Below are 21,579 nucleotides of genomic sequence, written 5' to 3'. Positions count from 1 at the left end.
TCTTGGATGGCATATGCTTCTCTTGAGTCAACAGCTGGGTTTGTTTTTAAGCACAGTCTTAAAGTCAGAAATGCTAAGGGTGGACTGGACCAGGTCACATAATGAGATGAGCGAAAAGAAAAAGAAAAAAAATTGAAGAAAATTGCCAGCGATGGAGTTGCCTGCCTGGTTTCAGTAACGCTGTTCTTAGCTGGTGCTGTGAGAGATGAGAGCGCAGCTGAGGTGCTACTGCACTGTCAGCAGGCAGCTTTTTTTTGCCCTGATTTAAGAAAAAACAAGTCACTGATGTTACATTCTGCATTTTCCCTGCGTTCCCCTAGCAGATACCCGAAGTCTGCAAAGTGCAAAGCTTCCCCAGCAGCCACTGAAACCTCTGCTTTCAGCATTCACCCTGCATTTGTACCTCGCAAAAACTGCCTCGAGAGCCTATGTTGCCCTGGCTGTCGCGGCGTTGCGGTCGCTTGTGCTTTTATTGAACACTTGTTGCTTTCTATAAAGGGAGAAACGCTGGTGTTTTGTCACTTGAATGTAAGTGCTCTTCTCTAAATGTCACGTAAACCATTTTTTCCTTCTCCCTGGAAAGCCCTTGATGCCGGAGGGGGATTTCTGCGCCTCTCTGCATCCTCGCGTCACCCTGGTTTTTGTGTAGGTGGTCCAGCAGCGATGCTGGGAGCCCAGGGGCAGCACGGGGACAGTGCCAGGGTGCAAACCCATGCCCATCGCGCTGCGGCGATGGGGCTGCCAGCACGGGTCCACGGGTCAGTGTCAGTGGCCGGGGCAAGGTCAGCTGAGGATAATGCTGTTTGTGGGGCCCGGGGGATGTGTGCCAAGCAATTAAAGTAATCTGGCCTGGCAGAAGAAGAGACTTTCATCTGTAAGTGACTTCAGCCTTGGCTGCCCCGTTGCCAGGGGTCTGCTGCGCCAGCGTTCCTGCGGTGAATTGGACAAGCCGCTCTGCTGGATTTGGTTGTCCTTGCTATTGCTTAAAAAAAATATTTATCTCTGTCCCTGCAGGCTGGAATGAAGCTCTGCCATCAAATGTTACTGCGCGTTATTGACTGGGCTGGGATTTGGGGACAGAAAGTGTCTGGCTCCGTACGGCTAACAACAACGACAATGTTTATCTGCGCAGCATCTTGCTCTGTTTGCAGAGCAGCAGCGGTGGTGGCCTTTTGGGGGAAAGCGTGAGAGTCGCGGGCAGCGTGGTTTGCAGCCCTGCTGATGCCGTCCGGGGATGCTCCCGTAGCATGGGAAGTGGCAGGAGGGAATCTGCCGGATCGCTGCCTGGTCCCACTGCCGTCAAGTGGGGTTTTAGTCTTTGACCTGGTTTTTTGGTTACCAAAACATATTAAATTCTGCGTTTTATTTTCTGTGGTGTTGAGGACCGTTTTGGGATGCCTTTACGTGTCTGTTTTTGTGTTACAGATGGCAAGATGCAGAGTGTTGCTGACACCCTTGCTTTCCCAAGGTGACCTCCTGTGTCAATTTGCATGAGCCCTCTTATGCTGAGGTTCTTAATTGGCGCTGAAAACGCACGCTGTGCAACGTGCGACGTGATGGTTGGGCATCATCCTGCCTCCAAATGGCAGGGGAAGCAATTGGCATTCTGTCAAAATGGTTTCAGATGGCTCCTTGCACTGTGTCTGTGAAAAAATCTTGGAGTGGGTGGGTCAAGGGACAGGAAAGAGAATTATATAAATCCAGGGAGAGAGCATTCTATTGTCTAAATGTCAGATCTTTAAGATGAAGCCATAGCTGTTGCTATGTGAAGTTGATGAATTTGTGCTCCTGGTTTCTTGGTTTCTTGGTTTCCCTTCACCTTTTCATGCTGAAGGTGAACAGTCAAGGTCTCAGCGTGCGTAGGCTTTAGTATGCTGCTGCCCAGTGCTGATTCCACCCTTCACAGCCCTAACTGGGGCTTGGGTTTTAGTGGCATGGTTTTAAATAACTGGTTGAAATAGAGCTGATAGTAAAGGTCCTGCTGGGAGCAGAGGTCTGGGAGAGCCCGGGGTTATCTGGCAATGTCTTAGCAAATAGCAGTGGCAAATCTTTTGGTAGCGGAACAAATAGTTGCTAAATACAGCTCAGCATGCTCGTTTTGTGACCGGGGTGAAATCAAAATGCAGGGGTTTCCTTCATCAGCGAAGGCAACGGAACTGCAGACCTGCCAGGTTTGGGGTTGGTGGGGGGTGACGGTCTCCCCGCGGGTCCCTGCGGCTGCTGCCCGGCAGCTCTGTCCTCATCATCCTCGTCAGCCACCAGCCCCAGGGCTCATCCCCGCCAGATCGGGACTTTGGGTTTGCAGGTGGGTGTGAGCCCGGGAGTGATGCTGGGGAGCCGTGCGGGACCAGGATCGGCTCCCAGGAGGAGGAGGCAGAGGATGAACTTCTGTCTCAGGGTCTCCCACAGGGCTCTGTGGTCTGCGTGGGGGAAAACCCCCTACCCTAAAGTGAAACGAAGGGGAGGGGGGGCCAACGCACACACCCCTTCAGCCTTGCTTTGGTCAGTGTTTTTCTTTCTCTCTGCTTTTTCCTTCGGGGCGGGGAGGCAGGAGATGCCCGGCTGTCCGTCTGTCACCCTCTTGGCTGACCTGGCTGTTTTTTCTGTACCCCCAGACAAAGGTGAGAATGGGGAGCCCTATCAGAGGAGGAAGGGTGTGGGGGCCAGCCTGCCAGACGGCCCCCCGGCGTTCCCCGTGGCCAGGGACGGTGCCCCGATGGCCGGCAGCAGCAGCTGGAGGCGGATTATGCTGATGATCCTCGCTATAACCATCCACAACATCCCAGGTAAGTCCCGTCCGTCTGTCCATCCAATCCTGGCTTGCGGGCAGCCTCTTCCCGGGATCGGTGCCATCCTGGGAAGATCGTACAGGGCTGCCGCCTTCTCTCCCTTCTTCTTTTTCTTGCTGTTCGCAGATGGTACTTGCCGAGTGGGTGCCTGGGTGCCTTTTGACAAGGTCTATCACGTCAAATCTCGCTCTTCTGGTAGGGCTGAAGCACGTAAGGTCTTGGCAGCAAAACCCCTTATGGGGAGGGGGCTCGGAGGGAGCCCGTGGGCTCAGGCTGCTGCTATGTCTTGAACATCTGCAGCCTCACTCGCTATTGCCAGCCTGTCGTGGGCGAAAATTGTAAATCCGAGAGTATATTGAGAAACGTGATGCTGTAAAGACAACAAATTCTGGTCTCTTTACGTTTCTCTTCTGGTCTGTGTACTAGCAAGAGATGCATTTTAAAGCGCTGCTTCTCTGCGGGAGCACACACGATTGGGGCTTTCTTATTCAAGGGATGGAGTTTGCCAGTAGATGCAAAACTGCAGAGCCCTGAGTCTTGGAGGGCTGCGTCCTGCCAGGGGCTGGACTTTGAGACTGCAGAAAAAGGTGTGATAAAAAAAATGAGATAAATTTGTAACAGCTGAGGATGCTCGGCTACTTTGCAGTTCTTGGTGATGTTGAAAGTAATATAAGGCAACCTTTTCAAATGCTTGTTTTCCTGGTTTCCTCTCCCCTCCCTCCTCCTCCTCTTCTCCTTCCCATCCCCTTTCCTTTCTCTGTTCTCCGCTCAGTCTCTGCCTGTCTCGGGTTGTAGCCTGGATGGGGGGATGCAGGGGGAATAGGAAAAGGCTTTTCTGCCTAACTTGGATCTGTAAACTTGGGGAAAAACAATGAGCGCCTTCGGAAGAGCTGTGCTTTCTGAGCTGGCGTGAACGTGTGGCTTGTTGGCAAGGAGGCGGCTATTGTCAGCCGTGAGAGCTGCTGCGGCACGGGGCTTGCTTTAACTGTCAGAGCCGGTGAAGGGGGAGCTGCCTTGCGTCATCACGTGTGCTTTTCAATTTTGAGAGTGACTTTTATCCAATGCCAGGGCATCTGTCTTAAATTCCGTCACTGGATGGGCATCCTGGGTGAAAAGGCTCCGTTATGGGTCTGTAATCACAGATCCTGTATTTTTCCCCTTGCAAGGGCACCCCAGAATTGAATGGCAGGAAAAAATCAAAGGAAACGCACAGCGGGCTGCCTCGGTGTTGGAGCTGGGCTGCGCGTGGGCGTTCTTCTGCTTGAGCACTTGTGAGCTGCCATCCCTTCCAGCCTTGCTGCTACTTGCTTGTCTCTGGGCAGTAATTGCTTCCTTCCAGCCAGTCATCAGTTCCGAGCACCCTCGTGTACTCCTGCTCCTGTGGATTTTCCTCTTTTCATCCCTTTTTATTTTATTTTTTTATTTTTTTTTTTAAATTATAGGTAGATAACTCACATGCCTTAGTTCAGCTCCATGTATTGCTGGGGGAGGTAGATGCCTGGCAGACGAGGCAAGTAGGGAGCTTTAAATTAGCCACACATGCAAAAAATGGGGAAGCGTTTGCACTGAACAAACCGTAATTGGATTTCATTCTTCAAACAAGTGTCAAGGAGCTGGGGTGAAGAGCCGGGCGGCGTGTGCATCTCGCTGCCTCGGGTTGTGTCGGCTGGGGATTCCTGTCTCTGTCACCGGCAAAAAAAGAAAGTTTTGTAGAGGAGTGAACAAAGCGTCACCCGTAGCAATAGGTTAATGGCAACATGGCCCTGGCTGCCGCAGAGATGCTGGTCTAACCTTTCATTGCTTCTGCAAGAACACAAAGCCACCCTTGGACGGTTACAGAGGCTCAGAAATTCCCTCTTGCATCTTAAAGGTCACAACATTAAAGCTTAATATCCAGAGAGGTGTGTGAGAGCGGTGACCTGCGGATTGTTCTGCTGCTCAGCCCCTGCCTGGAGGCTTGGCTCAGCTCAGTGGGGGTCTCTGGGTCACATTGGGGCTGTCTGTCCCTGCCAAGCCCTGTCCCCAAAGTCCTTCTCCTGCTCCTTTCCAGCTGGTGTGTGCCCTTCCAGCAGCCCCCCAGCGCTGTTGTGGGGCTGGGTGGGTGACACTGGCTGTTTGTGCTCGATGGGGCCACTCCGCGATGGCAAAGCCCTGTACCAACGTCCTCGTTTCAATGGGGATTTGCCCAAAGTCATCCAGAGATTTTAAGTTGCAGAGGTTGGACTTGAGCCCGTGTCTGCCGTCGTGCTCCCCAGAGCCCTACCTGCAGGTCGCAGGATGCCAGCACAGATTTCGTCCTAATAAATAATTCAGTTTGTGATTAAAACAGGAGCTTGTGGCCTGCCTTGCTCATTACCGGGGTCTGGTCTTTCTTGCGTGAAGAAGCAGATGCTGGTCCAGCCTCTCGGTGAGCAGCGGGACGGGGTCCGGCTTGGCTTTCGCTGAAGTCCTTTCGCTTTCCCAGCAAAATCTCGGCAGCGCCGGTGGCACTTCTCCAATCTGCTGCGGCCCCTGCCTGCGGCGCAGGGTTTGGAAACACTGTAATGCTCTACCTCAATTATCATCCCTGCGAGCGGAAAGGCTGACACTATAATTAGCGCAGACTCCTGCAGCGTAATGACACCTCGGTTAGCGTGCGGGGCGGCAGCGCCTGTGCCGGGCGAAGAGGCGGGAGGTGCTGAGCCGAGAAATTGGGGATGGCTCGGCACCTCGGCATGGCTGCCAGACGCGGGCTACCGGCTCGCCCGGCCCTTGGGCTTGCAAAATCGCTTGGCGCTCGCTTCGGCAGAAGCGCGCGGCTCTGGCGCCGCGTCCGTGGTGCTCGCTCTGCTCCCCTGTGAGCCCAATGCATTTGCAGGGAACCTGTCGTCGGAGGTCGTCCAGGTGGTTCCCAAGGGTTTTCTGTCCTACCCTTCGCTTCAGAACGCTTCGTAAAACTTCACGTCCCTGGTGCGGGGATGCTGCGGCGAGGAGGATGCAGCCGGGAGGGGACTGCTCCTGTCCATGCTCACTTTGCTGGACCTCTGGTCTGCCCAAGTGCCTCTGGTGGGCTGGAGGTTGTCTTGCTCTTCTGAAACCTGCAGTGTTTTACGCCTGAGCTCAAACTCTACCAAGTCCCTCCATCCCTTCACCAAAACCCTCACAAGGACCGGGTCTGGCCCTGTTCTGCTCTGCTGCTCGTGGGGAATGGGCTTCCTCTTATTATTGCCAGCAGAGAACAGTTTTATGTACTTTGAGCCCCGTTTAGGGATGAACATGTTTCGGTCTTGGCAATGCATCTATCTTTGGTTTCAAGCAAATGTGCTGGAAGCTGGTTAATGTGCGGGTGAGATAATTGAATGTAAAGACCAGCCTCTCGCGTTCAGTTTGTATTTAGTAGGCTCTGCCGGCAACCAAAAGGTTTGTTAATTTGTTCCAAAGCTGGGGCTGGCAATGTAAAGAATAAATTGATAATGACAGGAGATGCCAAACTGCAGACTGTTCCTGCTAATTAATATTCATATATGCTGGGTTTAGTAGAACATTAATTATGTATTTAATCAGGCTCTGTTTATTCTGGTTTATCTTTGTACCTTGGGTGGCTGTTATGCTGAAGACTTCAGATTAATTAAAATGTTACTGGTGTATCACAAATAACAATTAGTGAGGTGTGAGTTGAACCGCCTTTCTCTTTGCACTCATTTAGAAAGGAGGAGGAGAGCCTGGTAGGACGGAGCTCCGCGGGGCCGTGGGTCCGCTGCCAGCTCCCCGGGGAGCTCCCGGAGAGGTCGGCTCTGCTCTGAGCCGAACCGCGGTGCTGTGCAGGTTGGGGAGATCGGGGAGGTCCTCCGGCGTGGAGATGCTGCAGGAGCCCGTAACGCTCACACCGCTCTAAGGGAGATGGAGAACAGGACCAAGGCTATGTCCTGCAACCGTCTTCGTGGCCCCGGGGCTCTCCCTGGAGTCACAGGGGTGTCGCAGGGGTCTGCGCCTGCCTGGGACCCTTGGTGGCTTAACCGGAGCCCGAGTCATTTTCTGGTGGGTGTCCGTATGTGGCAGTGGGCACGGGGAAGCAGTTGCAGATGTCGGGTTGCGGCGGTGCCCTGCCTTGCTTTCCTCCATCAGCTGGGAAACACGGCTTTTTCTTCCACAAATACCACTCAGCTGATGGCAGGCACCTGGCTGGGGTCCCACTGGCTGCGAGGACAGTGATGCCCCATCCATCTCTCACCCTGAGGAGCATCTGCACCCTCCTCTGCTGCCGCTTGCTTCTGGGGGAGGCAGCGGGGCTGATGTCGGGTCTGGTTGCTTGCGGGCGCGAGGGGATCCTTCCAGCCACCCTAATGTTGCCAAGGAAACCTGAATTTTCCTTTTTCTTTGCGATGGTTTGGGGCCGGAGCAGTGGGCAGAGCGGGGCGGCCCCATCCCCAGGAGCTGTGCGCAGAGCCGGAGTCGTCCGCTTTGCTCCAGCCCTTTCCTTCCTGCAAGAAAATATCTTGCTTTTCCATATCAGTCCTATCATTCCACGTTTGCTCCCCAGTTCGATTTCTGCGATGTTTCTGCCTCAAGTGTCATGGCTAAGCAGAGGTGTCTGGAAGGGAGCAAATGGGACGCGGCAGCGGCGCCGCGGCGTGCACAGAGCCTCTGAGTCACGGTGCGAGGCGGCACTGATGTTCCCTGCTTGCCCCCCAAATCTCACGTGGCTCCACCTGAGGTTTTCTCTCCAGTTCCCATTGCCAGAAACCCATTAACAAGCTGGAATTTATTTATTTATTTTTTAGTAAGAAGGAACAAAGCAAGGAGCAAGACAGACTGCGTGAGCTAAATACAGAACAAATTCACCCTTGGTGGCGGAGGTGCTGCGGGGAGGAGGGGAGGGATGGTGGGGTATCGCTACAGGCAGGAGGGAAAAGATTTTAAGTGGAGAAACTTTTAGATGGTGACGTCTATGGGAGGGATGAATGAGTCTCCTGGGAAGCTGCACTGGGTCGGGGGGAAGGTCCCGCACCCCCCAGGTGACAGCGTCCGAGTTCATCCCCCTTGGGACTGCGCTTGGAGATGGGAGCAAGAGGCACCCGGCTGCACCATGGTTTGGCACCGCCATCGTGCTTTGGCATGCAGCAGTGTTTTTGGGGACCCTCCTTCTCTGCTTGCCCAGGAGGAAGAGATTTAGCCCCAAAACTCGTAGGTTGGGTTCTGGCCAACACTTGGAGCGGGGGCGAGACAATGCCCAGGGGAAGGTATAGCCCGGGGCTGGTGTGGAGGAGAGGGTGCAGGATTTAGAGTGCTGGCACCCTGCTTGTGTCCCCCTGTCTCCACCGGGCTGGCGTCAATGTCTCTGGGTGTCCTCACATCAAGGCACGACCACGTCCTTTACTTACAGTGGTGGTTCCTCGCGTTGGTGATCGATTTAGGCCAGGCACCTCCTGCTCGTCCCTGTGGCAGCTCTGCATCACTTCTCCATCCCTAAGGAAGGTGCAGAGTCTGGCAGCAAGTGCTGCTGCCACTTTGTTTTATCCTGAGGAAACGGGGGTAGAAGGGAAGTCTGCACCAAAGGATGGTAAATGTCAAATTGATTTGAAACACGCTTGTTTGCAGCTTTGCCTGGGAAGGAGAATGATTCAGCTGAGTGCCCTTGGGCCAGATAGCGTGAGACCTGCCGGCTGCCCTCTGCGTGGTGGGATCTGGCTGGGGACAGCCCAGGAGTGAGAACTGCCCACTTAGATATGGGAGCTGCCTGGACGCTCGCTTTTCTTTATGGCTTCTTACAGCTTTAACCAGTTTTAATGTCCTTTTATGCGTCTCCTGCTTTATGACTGTCTAGGGGAGAGGAGCAGGTGGCTGGTTTTGGTTCTGATTGTTGGCTGATGGGTGTGGGGGATCCTGCCTGCCGTATCGTGCCGTGCCGGCAGCTCGTGCTGCAAATGGGAGCTGAATCCCTGAGCTGCCGTCACCCCGGGATCCAGCCAGCCACGGGTGGAGGAAGCTGATGGGGACCCCAGTGTTGTCACCCCTTGGCCCAGTCCCCTGTTGCGGATGTCTCCAGTAGTGAACAGTGATTTAATCCCACCCATCCCTCCTTGGCTGTCCTGTCTGCACCTCTGCCAAAACCAGCTCCTGGCATCGAGGGGTGTAGGTGTGCGATGTGCTTGCTGCTTGGGTGTCAGCTGGTGGAGACGTGTCCAAAACAAAAGGATATCTTCCCACCGGTGAGGAGGGAGCTTCACGGTGAGGTTTGTACCTAACCCTAACCCATGGGCTGGTTTGGCATCTCCCAGGTGAGGAGTGGTGGTTTCTTAATACCACGCGGCAGTGCCTGAATCCAGGTTCGACGTGCTCCACCGGTGGGTGCAAGGTGGGATGCTGGAGGCTGCAGCCTTTTAAACCTTAAACCGAGGCAGTAAGGTTCAGCCAGAGCTTATCTGTCAGACCCGAACCAGAGCTGGTGTTTTCTGTGGTGGAGCCGGTCCTCGGATGTTGGTGAATTCGAGGATGCAAACAGACTGCTTGTTGCCGAAGAGGAGGGTATGGAGAGAGGGGTTCGTGGATGGCTGCAGCAGCACGGAGGTTGCGTGCTGTGCTGTCAGATTGGCGTTCCTTGGGACGGCGTGATTTCCAGGCTGGTTACATTGTCATTAGCAAAAACTGATTGAATTCATTCTCCTGGGACAGGCACTCCCATGCATTCAGCCTCCCAAGAGAAGGCTGGGGCAATGAATGTGATATTGCATCTCAGTTATAAAGAAAAGTAATTATTTATATGAATATTCTCAGAGATCCATTAAAGGTTGATAACATTCATTTTGAATGATGGGGTTTTTTGTTGGTCTGTTGAAATTGAGACTATTTTACAATTGTTGACTTTAATATGCGTTTGGTACCCACTGGGGTTTGGCAGAGCATGAGAGCGGGAGCCATTTAGCTGCGCCGATTAATCTGTGTCTTGTCTGTGTGATGCCTTTTTCTGAAATTACAGCAGACCTCCTTCCACTGTGACTTCTGCTGGCTGCATTGCTATTAATGGTTATTCTCGGGCACTCTTGGAGCACCTTTGATTTCTACTGAAAGGCATTATTTTTAGTAAGAAAAAGGAGGAAAAGATTTCTCTGCAGCTTGCATTTCAGACAAGAGGGTAAAAAGGAAGACGCGGGTAAGGGAAGGTGTCGGCATGTGCGATGAGCACGTTGTACAGCAACTCGATGGAGTTCAAGTGCTGCAGAGGGTCAAGAGGAGCAGAGGAGAGCGCTGGCCCTGGCGCTGGCTTAGCCTGTGCTTGTGACTCAGAAGGATGGAAAGCTGCACATTTGAACAGTTATGAATTTTTCACAGCGCTTTCTGCTCTGGGGAGAAAAACCAGCCTGGGACGTGGCTTTCCAAGGCTGCTGCCCATCGCATCTCCTATTTGATTTGCAGAGGGACCCTTCGGGCACGGATGCGTCAGGGATCGAGCGGTTGTTGTTTCCAGCGGTGCTGTGACGTGATGGCCCTGCGAGCGGCCGGGGGGAGATGAGAAAGGTCAGATCGGATGCAGCCCACGAAGACAGAGCTGGGTGTTCAATGTTAACCAGAGTGTTTGGCACGGCGGTGACTCATGTGGGATCAGGAGGAGCACGGCCACACGCACGCGCTCGCTCTGGGAAAGGTTGCTTTAACCTTTCATTAAACCTTCCATTAATTGTCGCCTCATCAGCACATATTTTGACATTTTCATCTATTAAGCACCTCGATGGATTGAAACGACTTGCTCAAAGTCGTTAAGCTTCGGTGCGAGGGGGTGGAAAGCGTGGCGAGGCGGCCGGGCGACGTGCCGGCGTCGGGCGAAGGATGCGGGCAGCAGCCCCGGCTGTGGGCGATGCTCTTGGCAGCCGTGGGACGGCTCTGCCCCGCTCCTCTGCTCACGGCGAGATGCCACCAGCAAAAACCTGGTCTTGTAAAGGCGGAGGCTAAAAAGAAATCCTCCTGTGGGCACAACAGGGCTCTCGTGCATGCCGTGCATCGCTGTTTCCCTGTCCGCTGCGTGCACCCGAGGTGTGGGTGCCCCTCTGCAGAGCAGGGCTATATCACTGCCGGTGATGGGAAGGGTCCTGGCCGCGGGCTCTGGGCTGCTTTCGGCTCCGTGGCCACCAGCTTGGCTCCCTTCGGATTTCCCCTTGCTCCTCCTGGGCAGACGGAGGCTGAGGCTTTGGGTCCGGGGTGCCTTGGGAAATGGTGCGTGAATAACAGCCCACTGTAAATGTAATTTCGTGTATTCTGTGGGCATGGTTGGGAAGTTTCCCTCTGCAGCCTGGGGGGTGTTACAGCCCATCACGCTGGTACCATTAAAGCAGGGGAGAGCGTGGGCAGGGGGGCGAGAGTCGCGGGGTCTCTAGTGCCCCACTGACAGCAGCTCATATTTCAAAAACTAATTTGTAGGCAGACACCTGGAAAGCCAGTGAAGAACTGATAACGTACATTTATCTCTGCGGCATCGTTTTGAGTTGCTGATCGGTGTTTTGTAAGTGGTAACAGCCACAAAGGTGACAAAAGCCAATTAAATACAGTATTTTCACCAGCTGGAATGAAAGTCCACTGAAATATGCATGTGGAAGCTCCTTTTCTTTCTTATCCCCATCAGATCTTGCAGGTCTGCTGCATTAAATATCGGTGAGCAGTGGCCTGAGAAGTCATTTGCGTGCTAGAAATGAAACATTAAATATCTGTGATGGATTCAGGTTGTGTGGGGTCAGGGAGAGCCCGTTTCCAGCACGGGTCGGTCCCTGCTTTTAGAGTAGTTCTGGTTTGTTAATTTAGGAAGGGGTTTTCTTCTTCCAGAAAAGCATTTCCATGATGAAGGAGCTTTGGGACATTGGGCAGTTACTTTAATTCTTTAAAATCAGGTACCTCTGGTGTAAGCAGTGGCCGTATGCTGCTTGGTGGATTGAAATGATGATTTGCTCCACATTGTGCTTTGGTGAAAGGGGGAGAAAAGTGGAACAGGGTGGGATGTAGATGGTCTGGCTCCTGCGGGGTAAGTCAGGAGGTGGCATTAGGGGAATTGCCTCATGCTATCCAAATTCCACCTTGTTTAATGGGCGCAAACCCTCGAGCAAGGCCACGGACTTCTTTTGGGCTGGTTTTTCCCCGTATCCGTTGCCATGAGTCGCCCAGAGTCACCTTGTGTCACATCCTACCAGGTTTGCTCTGAGCAGCTCGGGCTCGCTGGTTCTCTCCTTGTTTCAAACCCAAGCAAACCCTTGCAGCTCGGCCAGTTGCACACAGGTGGGTTCACTGGTGTGAGCACCCAATTCTGGAGGCTTTTTTCAGACAAAGCTCCTGTGAAATTGCCTGGAACCCCTCAGGGTAAGGTATTTGGTAGCACACTGGGGCTTAAAATCCCCTTTTAATGGCATTTTAACTCCATGGCATTGCACACAGCAATATAGTTTGGCTTTCTTTGTGTCCATTCTGCTGTTAAGCGCTGGCGAGCTGGAGATTTCAGCTGTTTGCTTTTCCAGGTGATGGCTGGCTCGACCTTGTCATCATCTGCTGTTTTTCATCGCCTCTTGCATAACCTTGATGGGACCCATCCGCGAATCCCTGGAAAACTTGGAGGCAAAGCTGCGCCATTAGTTTTTATCTTTTGAAATCAAAGCGGCAGAGTTGAGCTGTCTGGGCACGTCAGAAGCTTTTGAGATGTTTCACCTTCTTTCAGCTTAGTGTATGCACGTCATGGGCCTCGGCCGCTGCTGAATCAGTGCTTTATTAATGCCTCTAATGGGTAAACTCCTGAGTCATTTATAGAGCCATCCCTGGAGCAGGAGAGAGGAGCTGAGCTAACATGCGATGCTGAAGCAGGTCTGTGGTGGCTTGTCTGCAGTTCCCTACCCGGAAAGGCAATTTGTCTCCATTTTCAAACCGCCCGGCTTTATGGTGCTTTCCTTTACTGTGCAAACCTTTATCAGGTTTTGCCCCCACACGCCTTTTTTCCCCCACAAACGTGCGATTACCTGAGCAGGCACTGCAGGGCTTCCCATCGGTACCAGCCGTGCCAGAGCTGGCAGCTCTCTGCACGACGTGCACGGCCGTGCTCACACCTTTTAGTTGTTTGCTCCCTCCGGATCATTACGGTGTAAGATAGCACTGAAACGGGTTTTTCTCCTATTGCTTTTTTCACAGCCAGCATTTCAGAGGGGCAGCACGGTGAGGCTCTGCTGGATGGGATCCGTGGGGCTTTGTGACCCTGCCTGCTTGCTGCCTGCATCTGCCCGTGGTTGCAAATAGTCGTGAGAATAATGCTTGCCCGGGACTGCTTTGTCTGAGCAGATTAATCCAGCTGGTGCCTTGGGTTTTGTTTTCTCCGTCCTGTCACCGTCTGTTGGCAGGGTCAGGATGCAAGCGCTGCGTGGGCTGCGGCGTGCAAATCCACGCGGGGAAGGGGACCGGGCCACTTCCCCATCCCACTATGCGTCCCTCAAACAAAAGCTCTTGTTCGTTGGGAACCCGGGGGAGGAGAGGCGATGAGTGAATAATTCATACCGCAAATAATAATATATGCCACTATAAACTGCAAATTAATCATTTAAATTTTGTCTCTGTGTTCTGCTGAAAGGATTTTTTGGCTAGGGTAATAATTAGGAGTGATCTGGCCTCGTTAGTTGGCTTCTTCTGCAGGGCTGCAGAGAAGGCATAAAACAAGTTGAAGTCCTGCTTGGCCAATGTGACTTTGTCACAGCTCCTGTCGGCGCCGGGATCTCTGCGGACAGCTTGTACGTGTGGCTGAAGGGCTCCCTTCAGGTCAAGCACGCTGTCGCCGCTTAATAATAATTCATGACAATGTAATGCTCGAGGGACTCCTGCGCGTTTGCTCCGTCCGCACCACAATCTGTTGCTGCTCCCCGGATCCTCTTCACGTGCACGTTTAGAGGACAAGGATTTCTCCATGGTTATCTCCCACCGTGACAAACCTGCCTGAGCCCGGGGAGCTCTGTCCCACCGGGGTGAGCTGAATTGAAGCCAAACTCTTAACGAGCAGCAATTTTTTAGAATAAACTGCAGCAGCTTGTTTTGTTTTCGTTAAGTAGCACGGCAGCTGTGACGGGTGCCGTAAGTGTTTAACCAGAAGGTGTCGGCGTGTTGTACATGCGTGCGTGGGCAGCAGTGGTTTTTAGCGTGGGGATGGAAAACCTTACGCACGCCGATGGGGCTGTTCATGTGGGTCTGGAAAAGGTGCTCTTCTTCTTACTGCCTCTGAGGGAACTGGGGCTGGGGAGCTGGGGCTGTGGGCTTTCGGGGGGGTTAGCATCACCACGCTCTTGTGATAGTACATTTTTGTGATAGTACATTTTGCTGGAAGTCCTGGGAAGTGGTGAGGGTGCTGCTGGAATCTCAAGGAGCAGCCGCGTGGGTTGAAGCAGGAGGGGAATGGTGTCTCGGGGCTGCTGCGCTGCACGGGGATGTGGAAATCCAACCAGGCGGCTTCTTATGGGGAGGTCGGGCCAGGGATCCAGGTGTTCTCGCTCGGAAGAGCCTGTGGTTATGGACGTGGAAGAGAAATGCTATGCAGAGAGTGGCCAGGTCACCTGTGTCAAGCAGCAGGTCAAGAGTAAGAGCACTCATGCCGCTGTGCTGGGACCTCTGGTCTTGGGCCAGAGGTGCCTGCGGGGACAGCTGGGGCTTTGGGGGAAACGCCGCTTACCAGTACTGGAGCTGGTGGGACGTACTGCTGCGTGTGTGTGTGGATGATGGCTAAGCAAGGCCACCTCCGGAGCAGCGGTAGCATTTGTGTTTCAAATGCAAAGTGAGATCCACTGCTTTCTGGCTCGGTTAAGTTAAAAAAGAAAAAAAAAAAAAATCTTTCTAAAATGACTTTAACCTCCTGCTCGCTAGTCTTACAATGGTGGATACCTAGAAACATGAAAATCAATGAAATCTGGTAATCTCCGCGCTTTCTCCTGCAGTAATAGCAAAATGATATTACCTAGAGGGAACTGGAATTCAATCTTGGGGGAAAATCTTAAGAGTTTGAATAGTGGCGACAGGGACATGCTTAAACTCTCATAGAAATACAAACCTCATTATAGCAAGATTAATTTCCCACTAGGAACTTAACAGTTCTTCAAAGAGCAGAATGAATAATTGATGACATGTTGGCATCCGTAGTACCTTCTTAAAGGAAGCGTGTTCATTTGCTGACCCAGGAGAATTAGCTTCATAAATCCTCGCAGGAGGAGATAATGTCACTCCCGGCTCCGTTAATGCCGCTGCCAGGCTCGAGGTGCTGGTGGAAGAAGTGCGGTCCCAGCCTTGCAGGTGGAGCATGGGTCAGTGGGTGTAAAGCACTAAGGTATGTGCAGCTGCTGCAATACTTGGCATTACCGCGAAGGACTTGGGCAGCCGTTTATGAGCCCAGCGGTACTTGCTTCATTTAATCAGAGGATGCTTTTGCAGTGAACCACTGCGGACATGTCTCTGGCCCCGGCTTCCATGTTGGCGCCCATGGTCCTGTGTTGCATTGGGTGTGCGTTAGCTCATGCAAAGGGTATTCTCAGCATCGTGGGCTCTTTCCTTTGCTCACAAAGAAAGGCATTTACTGCTGTTAAATCCATAATTCTTTCAATTTCTTTCAGAGCTCTGCAGGCACAAACATCCACTGAGCCATGCTCTCCTTATCTGCCCCAGAAATCTGATGTCCCCGGCAGGCAGAGCTGCAGTATTTCTGCTGTAGGTAGAAGTTATTTACAAACCCTGTTTTTCCTCTCATCTTTGTCCTCCCTCCAAGCCCAAGATTTTGCCTTCGCTCAGACTGCGGGATCTGTGAGTTGCTTCTTGTTTTATCATCACCACGGATCCTCCTCCTTCTCCCCTGCCTGCCCAGAAGGGCCATGCTGCATCCCCAGAGGAGTTTTCCTTTACTTGCAAAGGTATTTTTTAGGAAAAGACACCCACGGGTGGGCTGTGCTGCCGGCACCCTGCTGAGCGCATCCTCTCGGAGAGGAGCAGGTCTGTGTTCCCCTCTCACTGCCATCCTAACCTGCTTCTGCATCAAGAAAAGAGGAAAAAAAACCAAAAAAGCCCTAACACCTCTGATGCTGTTCCACAAGAGTGGGCTGTCAGGTCTGCCTGTAGCATCCCGGTGCATTCTGCCTGCTGCCACGTTCATGTGTGAGATGAGACGGAGCAGAGGGCAGGCAAGTGGCATTGCTGCCTGCAAAACAGACACGTGTTAGAGCGGTGATCCCAGACAAGGCATGAGCTCCGGGATGCTGCGATGTCATTTTCTTTATTCCTGAAATCCTGCCTACGTGATGACAAACTGATTTGGAGAGAAAAGTGAATTTTGTGTAGTTGATTCTTTAACATTCCTGTAGGATGTTGTTCTCTATCCACAGCCTATGTTCATTTTCTTGCTCTTTGTGGCTTATAAGAGTAACACAATAACTGGGGTTAATTTACTTGCTGCTGTAATTTATCAAGGCCCTGTGAGCGATGCTTGCTATTTACTCATTTGGATTGCTGGGGAATCTGAAGGGCTTTTATTTTTGGTTGTTTTTGTGAACAGACCTTCTCCCGAGAATTACAAGTGGCTACCCGCGGTGGCTGTGAAGCTCATTTCATGCTTGAAAACAGAGCTGGTGAGGGCAGGAGCTCGGCAAGCCCCGTGAAACCCGGATCCTGGGTTTGCAGGGGGGTTTTTTTGGCTGCTGATTGAGACCGAGAGCGGGTGGTGGAGGGCTGTGATCCCTGCCTGGCTGCATAAGCTGCCCTGAATAGGATTTAAAATCGCAGGCTGCTTAATTTCACCCGGTTCTTTGAGCTTGCCAAGCTCTCGCGGACTCGGGTGGTGGGTGATAAGGGAGAGGTTTGATGGGATAGAATCAGCTGTTCCACTTTCAGGTTGATCCTTTGAACTTCAGGCTTGCGTGGCATTTGCAGCTGGAGGTGCTGGGGGACGAGCCCTGCTATATGAGCCTGGAAGCGGCTGCTTTCCTCATGGCTGGCCGCTCCGGGCAGAGCTGGAGCTGGTGCTTCTTGGAAAATAGATATTGGAGAGCGCGAGAGCAAAGAAACGGTGTTCAATGCTGTGGGCAGTGCCAGAAGGCGATTTCAGACTGGGGAAAACGGGCAAAACCAGATTTCAGACCAGGGAAAGTGAAGCAGCTTCCCGGGCAAGTTCAATCTCTATTAGTTTCCCAACTTCTGCGTAGTTTAGAGGTTTCCTCCCCTTTGATTGAACACGTACAGCACCGTCAGTGTGTACCTGAGCAGCGAGTCTGGGCTGGCTGGAGCCATCTCTGTTAATGACAGAGCCTTCTGCTTTCAAAGCAGAAGCATCTCTTCAGTAAATCTCTTCCTTTTTAAAGTTATTTGTGTATTTTGTACATTATCCTCATCCAGGTCTTTGGTATCAGGGCTGGTTAGGAACTGTCAGCACAGAGCCATGTCCAGGCACCCCAGGACAGACGTGTCCCATGTCTACTGTGGGCTGCCTCAATGCCAGCACCTCGCTCCTGCCTGAGCAAACCTTCCTCTCCTCCCTGCCAAGGAGAATTCCCTGGAAAGTGCAGCACTAAGCACTTTTTTTTTTTTTGGGCTAGTCCAAAGGCAAGACTCTCTCCTGCAGCCCAGGGCATCACAGTGATGCTGCACCATGTCAGGAGTCCATGCAGTCCCACGGGGGCTGGAGAGCTTTGGCCTCCCCAGAAACATCCCAGCATGGAGTGGGAGTGTGCAGAGCTTTCTGTGCTGGGGAGGAGGAGACGGATCAGTGCTGGGCCTCATCCCAAAGCCCATCCCAGCCAATTCGTGTGCTCCTGTGGATTAGAGCAGACGGGAACGTTGTCACTGTCCTCCTGGCAAAATGAGACGGAACATCTTGTGCTGTTTTGCAGCTCTGCTGATGGGTCACTGAAGTGAAATTAAAGTAAAAATAAAACCAGAGCTGTAACAGCATGCTGCAAACATCCGAGTCCCCCCTGCTCGCCGGTGCTTGCATGCTGGTGGATGAGCGCTGGGGGAGCTGGGGACCTCAGGCCAAGCGTGAAGGTGTCAGAGGTGCTCTGGGAGTAGCGTGGTCCTCGCTTTGCTCCTTGGCTGACGTCCTCCTTGCCAGCTTTTCGTGCGCTGCGTAAATCTTTCCTTGGCTGCTCCGCTCAGTGCTGCGGCTATTGTGTTGTACCGCACCATCACCTTCTGCCTGCCCGTGGTGCCTTGCCATCGCTCTGTGCTCATCCAGCTTTGCTCCACTCCCCTTTCCACGGTCCTTCCCTTTGCACCGGCTCCTCCTTGCTGTGGTGTTCCCTCTGGGCTTTTCCTTTCCAAATTTTGCGCTGGCTGCCTTTGCTGTAAAGATGCTTTTTGGGCTCAGAGCAATGCTCTTGCTAGACCTGCATGCTGTCCCCGCTCCTGCGTGGTCCTCCCCTGCTATGCTGCCAAACACGTGGCCCTGAATGTGCCCTCTGAGGCTGCGGAGGAGGGAGCTGATCCTGCGCAAAGCAGCGGCCAGGAGGACGAAGACGGCAGGGCTTGGCCCCAGAGATGGTGTGAGCTCCCAGGGTGGGGAAAATGGGTTCCTCTTGGCTTTGGAGCTGGTGGCCGGTCCATGGTGCTATGAAGACTCCCTGGTTTAGATCAGGTCTGCATATTAGATGTAGTATGTAAGGAGACTTGTGTATATCATGCTTTTTGCCCTTGCCACCGCGATCAGCAGGCTGCTATAACACATCCCGTAGCTGTCTGGCATTAACAACAGGAGTCTCTGTTGTGACCCTCCAGCATGGTTATTGCTTTTCAGTTTGAGGTTTTGAAGCTTTTTTTTTTTTTTTTTTCCTTTTCTCGGAAAACAAGCAGAGAGGAAAACATGCCTTTGCAATGAGCACTGCTGACTGAGAGGTTTGTAGCTGATCCTTAAGTTAGCGTAGGATTAGTCTGATCCCTGGGTAATGCCTTATCAGGATAAAGCGTCTTGAATTGTAATGCCAAGGAAGCCCAAGAGAGGCAAAATCCCTTTGTTTAGGTTAAATAGAAGCGTTTTCTTGACAGTGGCTGAGATTGGTCATATTTTTCTTTCTTTGTTCCGCAACTCTGCAAAGAGATGCTGAATTAACGCCCCAGCCTGGTGCCTTCACTATGTGAGCTCTGCAGCTAACAGGGTTGTGTGGACTCTCCGGCTCTTCCAGCTCCATCGCTGGTTGCAAGAGGGGCTGACAACTGCTTCAGCCACTGAAATCCTTGGAAAACCCCTCTCTGACATGAAAAGGTGTCCTGTGGGACATGCACGCCTGCCTTCCACCCTCTTTGACATCCCAGGCTGTGGGGCTTTTGCCTTGCCCTCCACAGAGCGGTGGCCCACCGTAAATCCCTCAGTCGTTCAGGGTTGCCTGGGACTGTGCTCCTCTTTGCCTTTGCTCGTGACGGTGCCAAGAACCAGAAATCGCACAGGGCTTTTTATTTTTCAAGCTGATGTCTGAGCCTTCGGTGGGTAAGGAGATCTGCTCTCCCGTACCCATCTTCAGTGACCTAATGTCCTAGTCATCCATTTGCAGAGCCTTCAGTGCAGTGTATCTGTAAGTGGTTGACATAGAAACATTAACCTTTCTCTTTTTGTGTCTTTTCTCACCTGAAGAAGCCGCTTGGGCTATTTATAATTTGAATGTGTGCAGAATACCCGAGAGAGGGGCTGCAGCCGGAGGGCTGAGCTGGCTTTGAGTGTGGGCAAAGTGGCAGCAAGCTCTTTCTTTTCGTTTTCCACGTAAATCTTTGCGTATCTGTTTGCTTACCCGTAAAACAGAGTCATTTTGAGGTTTGACATCTTCTTTGAAAGAGGCTGAACCTGTGTTATTGAAGCGGTGAAGTTATTGTGTGATCTTGGCAGGCTTTTCTAAATGAAATATTTGAAACAAATCTTGACAATGGGCTGAGTGTGTCACACAATATCTGCTATATATAATTAGAGGCTTCCCAAGCCTCAGCAGTGACCGTGGGATGTGCTGGGGTCCCTGCTGTTTCTGGACCACGCGTGACACCAGACTTGCTTGGCTGTGAGTTCCTGTCAGATGCTCTGGGGTCGGCAGCCCGTTGGCCGATTCGTGGTCATACTCATCCCGCCCCAGCTCTGATGTCCTCTCGTGGGAAGCGGGGACCTGGACGAGCCCATGGCCAGCAGCTGCCGCGTCACCTCCTCCTCTCCGTGCTGGTGAGCATCTCCACCGTGCTGTAGCTTCCACCATCGGCTGCTTCTCCCTCTCCAAAGAAGCAGTTCACTACGCACCATCTGTTGATTTTAATTTCCCATAATTTGTTTCCATGTATATGTGATTTGTACTTTCATTAATTGTGCTGCTGAGCTTCTTATTCGTGAGACTTGCTTTGCAGCAGGGAAATCATTGTGGTTTCTCCCCTCTGTCAAAGCTATTTTTGTTTTTCACACAAATGAGCGCTTTTGTCCTTTGAATTTTGCTCTCTGGGCGAGTCTCGCTTAAAAAGAAATCTTTCGGAAGAGCAGTGCCAGACCCATTTGTGTGGAGCTTCATTACATCCTCATAGCCGTCCTGAGCACAGCCATTAAACGTCTTTAAAAAGATCTGCCTCCCAAACTTTGCTTAACTGCCTGCAGAGCAGAGACCTTCAAAACCATAACCATCGGCAGGTGCAGCCCCTTTGGCAGTCGCAGCCCTCGGTGGCTCTGCTCCTGTCCCCGGGCGCTCGCCCATCTCCCGGGCGGGTGATGTTGGGCAGTGTGAGCACTTTGCACCAGCGTGTGATCGCTCCCGGGTCTGGCGCGTGCCCCAGTTCCCCCGGCTGTTTCACTAGATGGTGTTACCATCCAGACGTGATATTTTAGGGACAATTTGGAGTCTCCTTACCCCGTAACCCTGTACGTGGGGTTGATTGCTGCTGTCGTTTGCCCTGTCTCCATCCTGAGCCTTGGCACAAGGCTTGGATCGGGGCTCTGAGGAGTTGTCGAGTGTTTCAGCTCTCCATGTTCAGCCTGGACTCGATGCAAATGCCGTGATTATCTGAGTTAGTGCTGATTTTTATGGTGTGTTTCCAAGGCAACTGGAAATTCAGAAGACCACAAACACACACACAGCCCTCTTCTTCTGAGACCTCATCCTCCAGTACACAGGTAAACACTCTCAGTGACATTTTCCACCTGTTTGAATGCTCATCTGAATAGTCCCCACTGTCGTGGCTACCAGCAGCTGGAGCAGGTAATTGCCTCCTTTGAAGGCTGTAAAAACCCAGCCAGCTACACAAACAGGTTTCCTTTTGTTCTTTGAATGTTTTTCCACCCCCTGCAACCTTGCTTGGAGGGGAGCGATACCAGAGAGGCCTCAAAAACAAAAATGGGGATTTTGAACAAAGGAAAAACAAAAGTAGCAGTGGTTTGACGCTTTCTGAAAATCAGATATTTTCTGGGAGGGACAGGGACCTGTGCCAGTGGTGAGAGGGTAAGAAAAGTTTGAGAAAGGGCAGGAGGAGAGCGGAGAAGGATGGAGCCGTTATTCCCGAGGAGCTGCACGGAGGGGGCAGCAGCGGATCACAGGTCTGTCCCACCCGCTGCCCTCCTGGGAAGTGCTCCTCGTCTGGTTTTCTTTGGGGTTTATGGGAATAACTGTAATCTAAAATCATGGGATTATCTGTAATATAAAATAATCCGCAAGGTAGGAGTTTTCTCGGGGAGTTTGGGTTTCCTTCTGCTTTGGAGACTGTCTGTACAAGCGTCGTGCTGGTATTTGGGCACGGGGAGAGCAGAAACGGGGAAGGTGGCATTGCTGGGAGCCTGGTCCTGGCTTAGCACAGCTCCTGGGGACTTCACGGGGGAAATTGGTGT

General features: G+C 52.3%; 1 protein-coding gene across 2 annotated transcripts in view; it reads left to right on the top strand.

Moving 5' to 3' along the window:
- Positions 1–21,579, top strand: part of SLC39A11 (solute carrier family 39 member 11) — a 96,941-nt gene that overhangs the window by 49,849 nt on the left and 25,513 nt on the right. For both annotated transcript variants that reach the window (XM_069799371.1, XM_069799372.1), the window contains exon 6: positions 2,616–2,786. In XM_069799371.1, coding sequence (XP_069655472.1) covers positions 2,616–2,786 — 171 coding nt within the window. The remainder of the gene's footprint in view (positions 1–2,615; positions 2,787–21,579) is intronic.

Source organism: Haliaeetus albicilla, chromosome 12, assembly GCF_947461875.1.
Source record: "Haliaeetus albicilla chromosome 12, bHalAlb1.1, whole genome shotgun sequence".
In the NCBI taxonomy this organism is placed as follows: domain Eukaryota; kingdom Metazoa; phylum Chordata; class Aves; order Accipitriformes; family Accipitridae; genus Haliaeetus; species Haliaeetus albicilla.
Note: the sequence above shows the minus strand (reverse complement) of the source record. Positions and strands in the feature narration are given on the sequence as shown.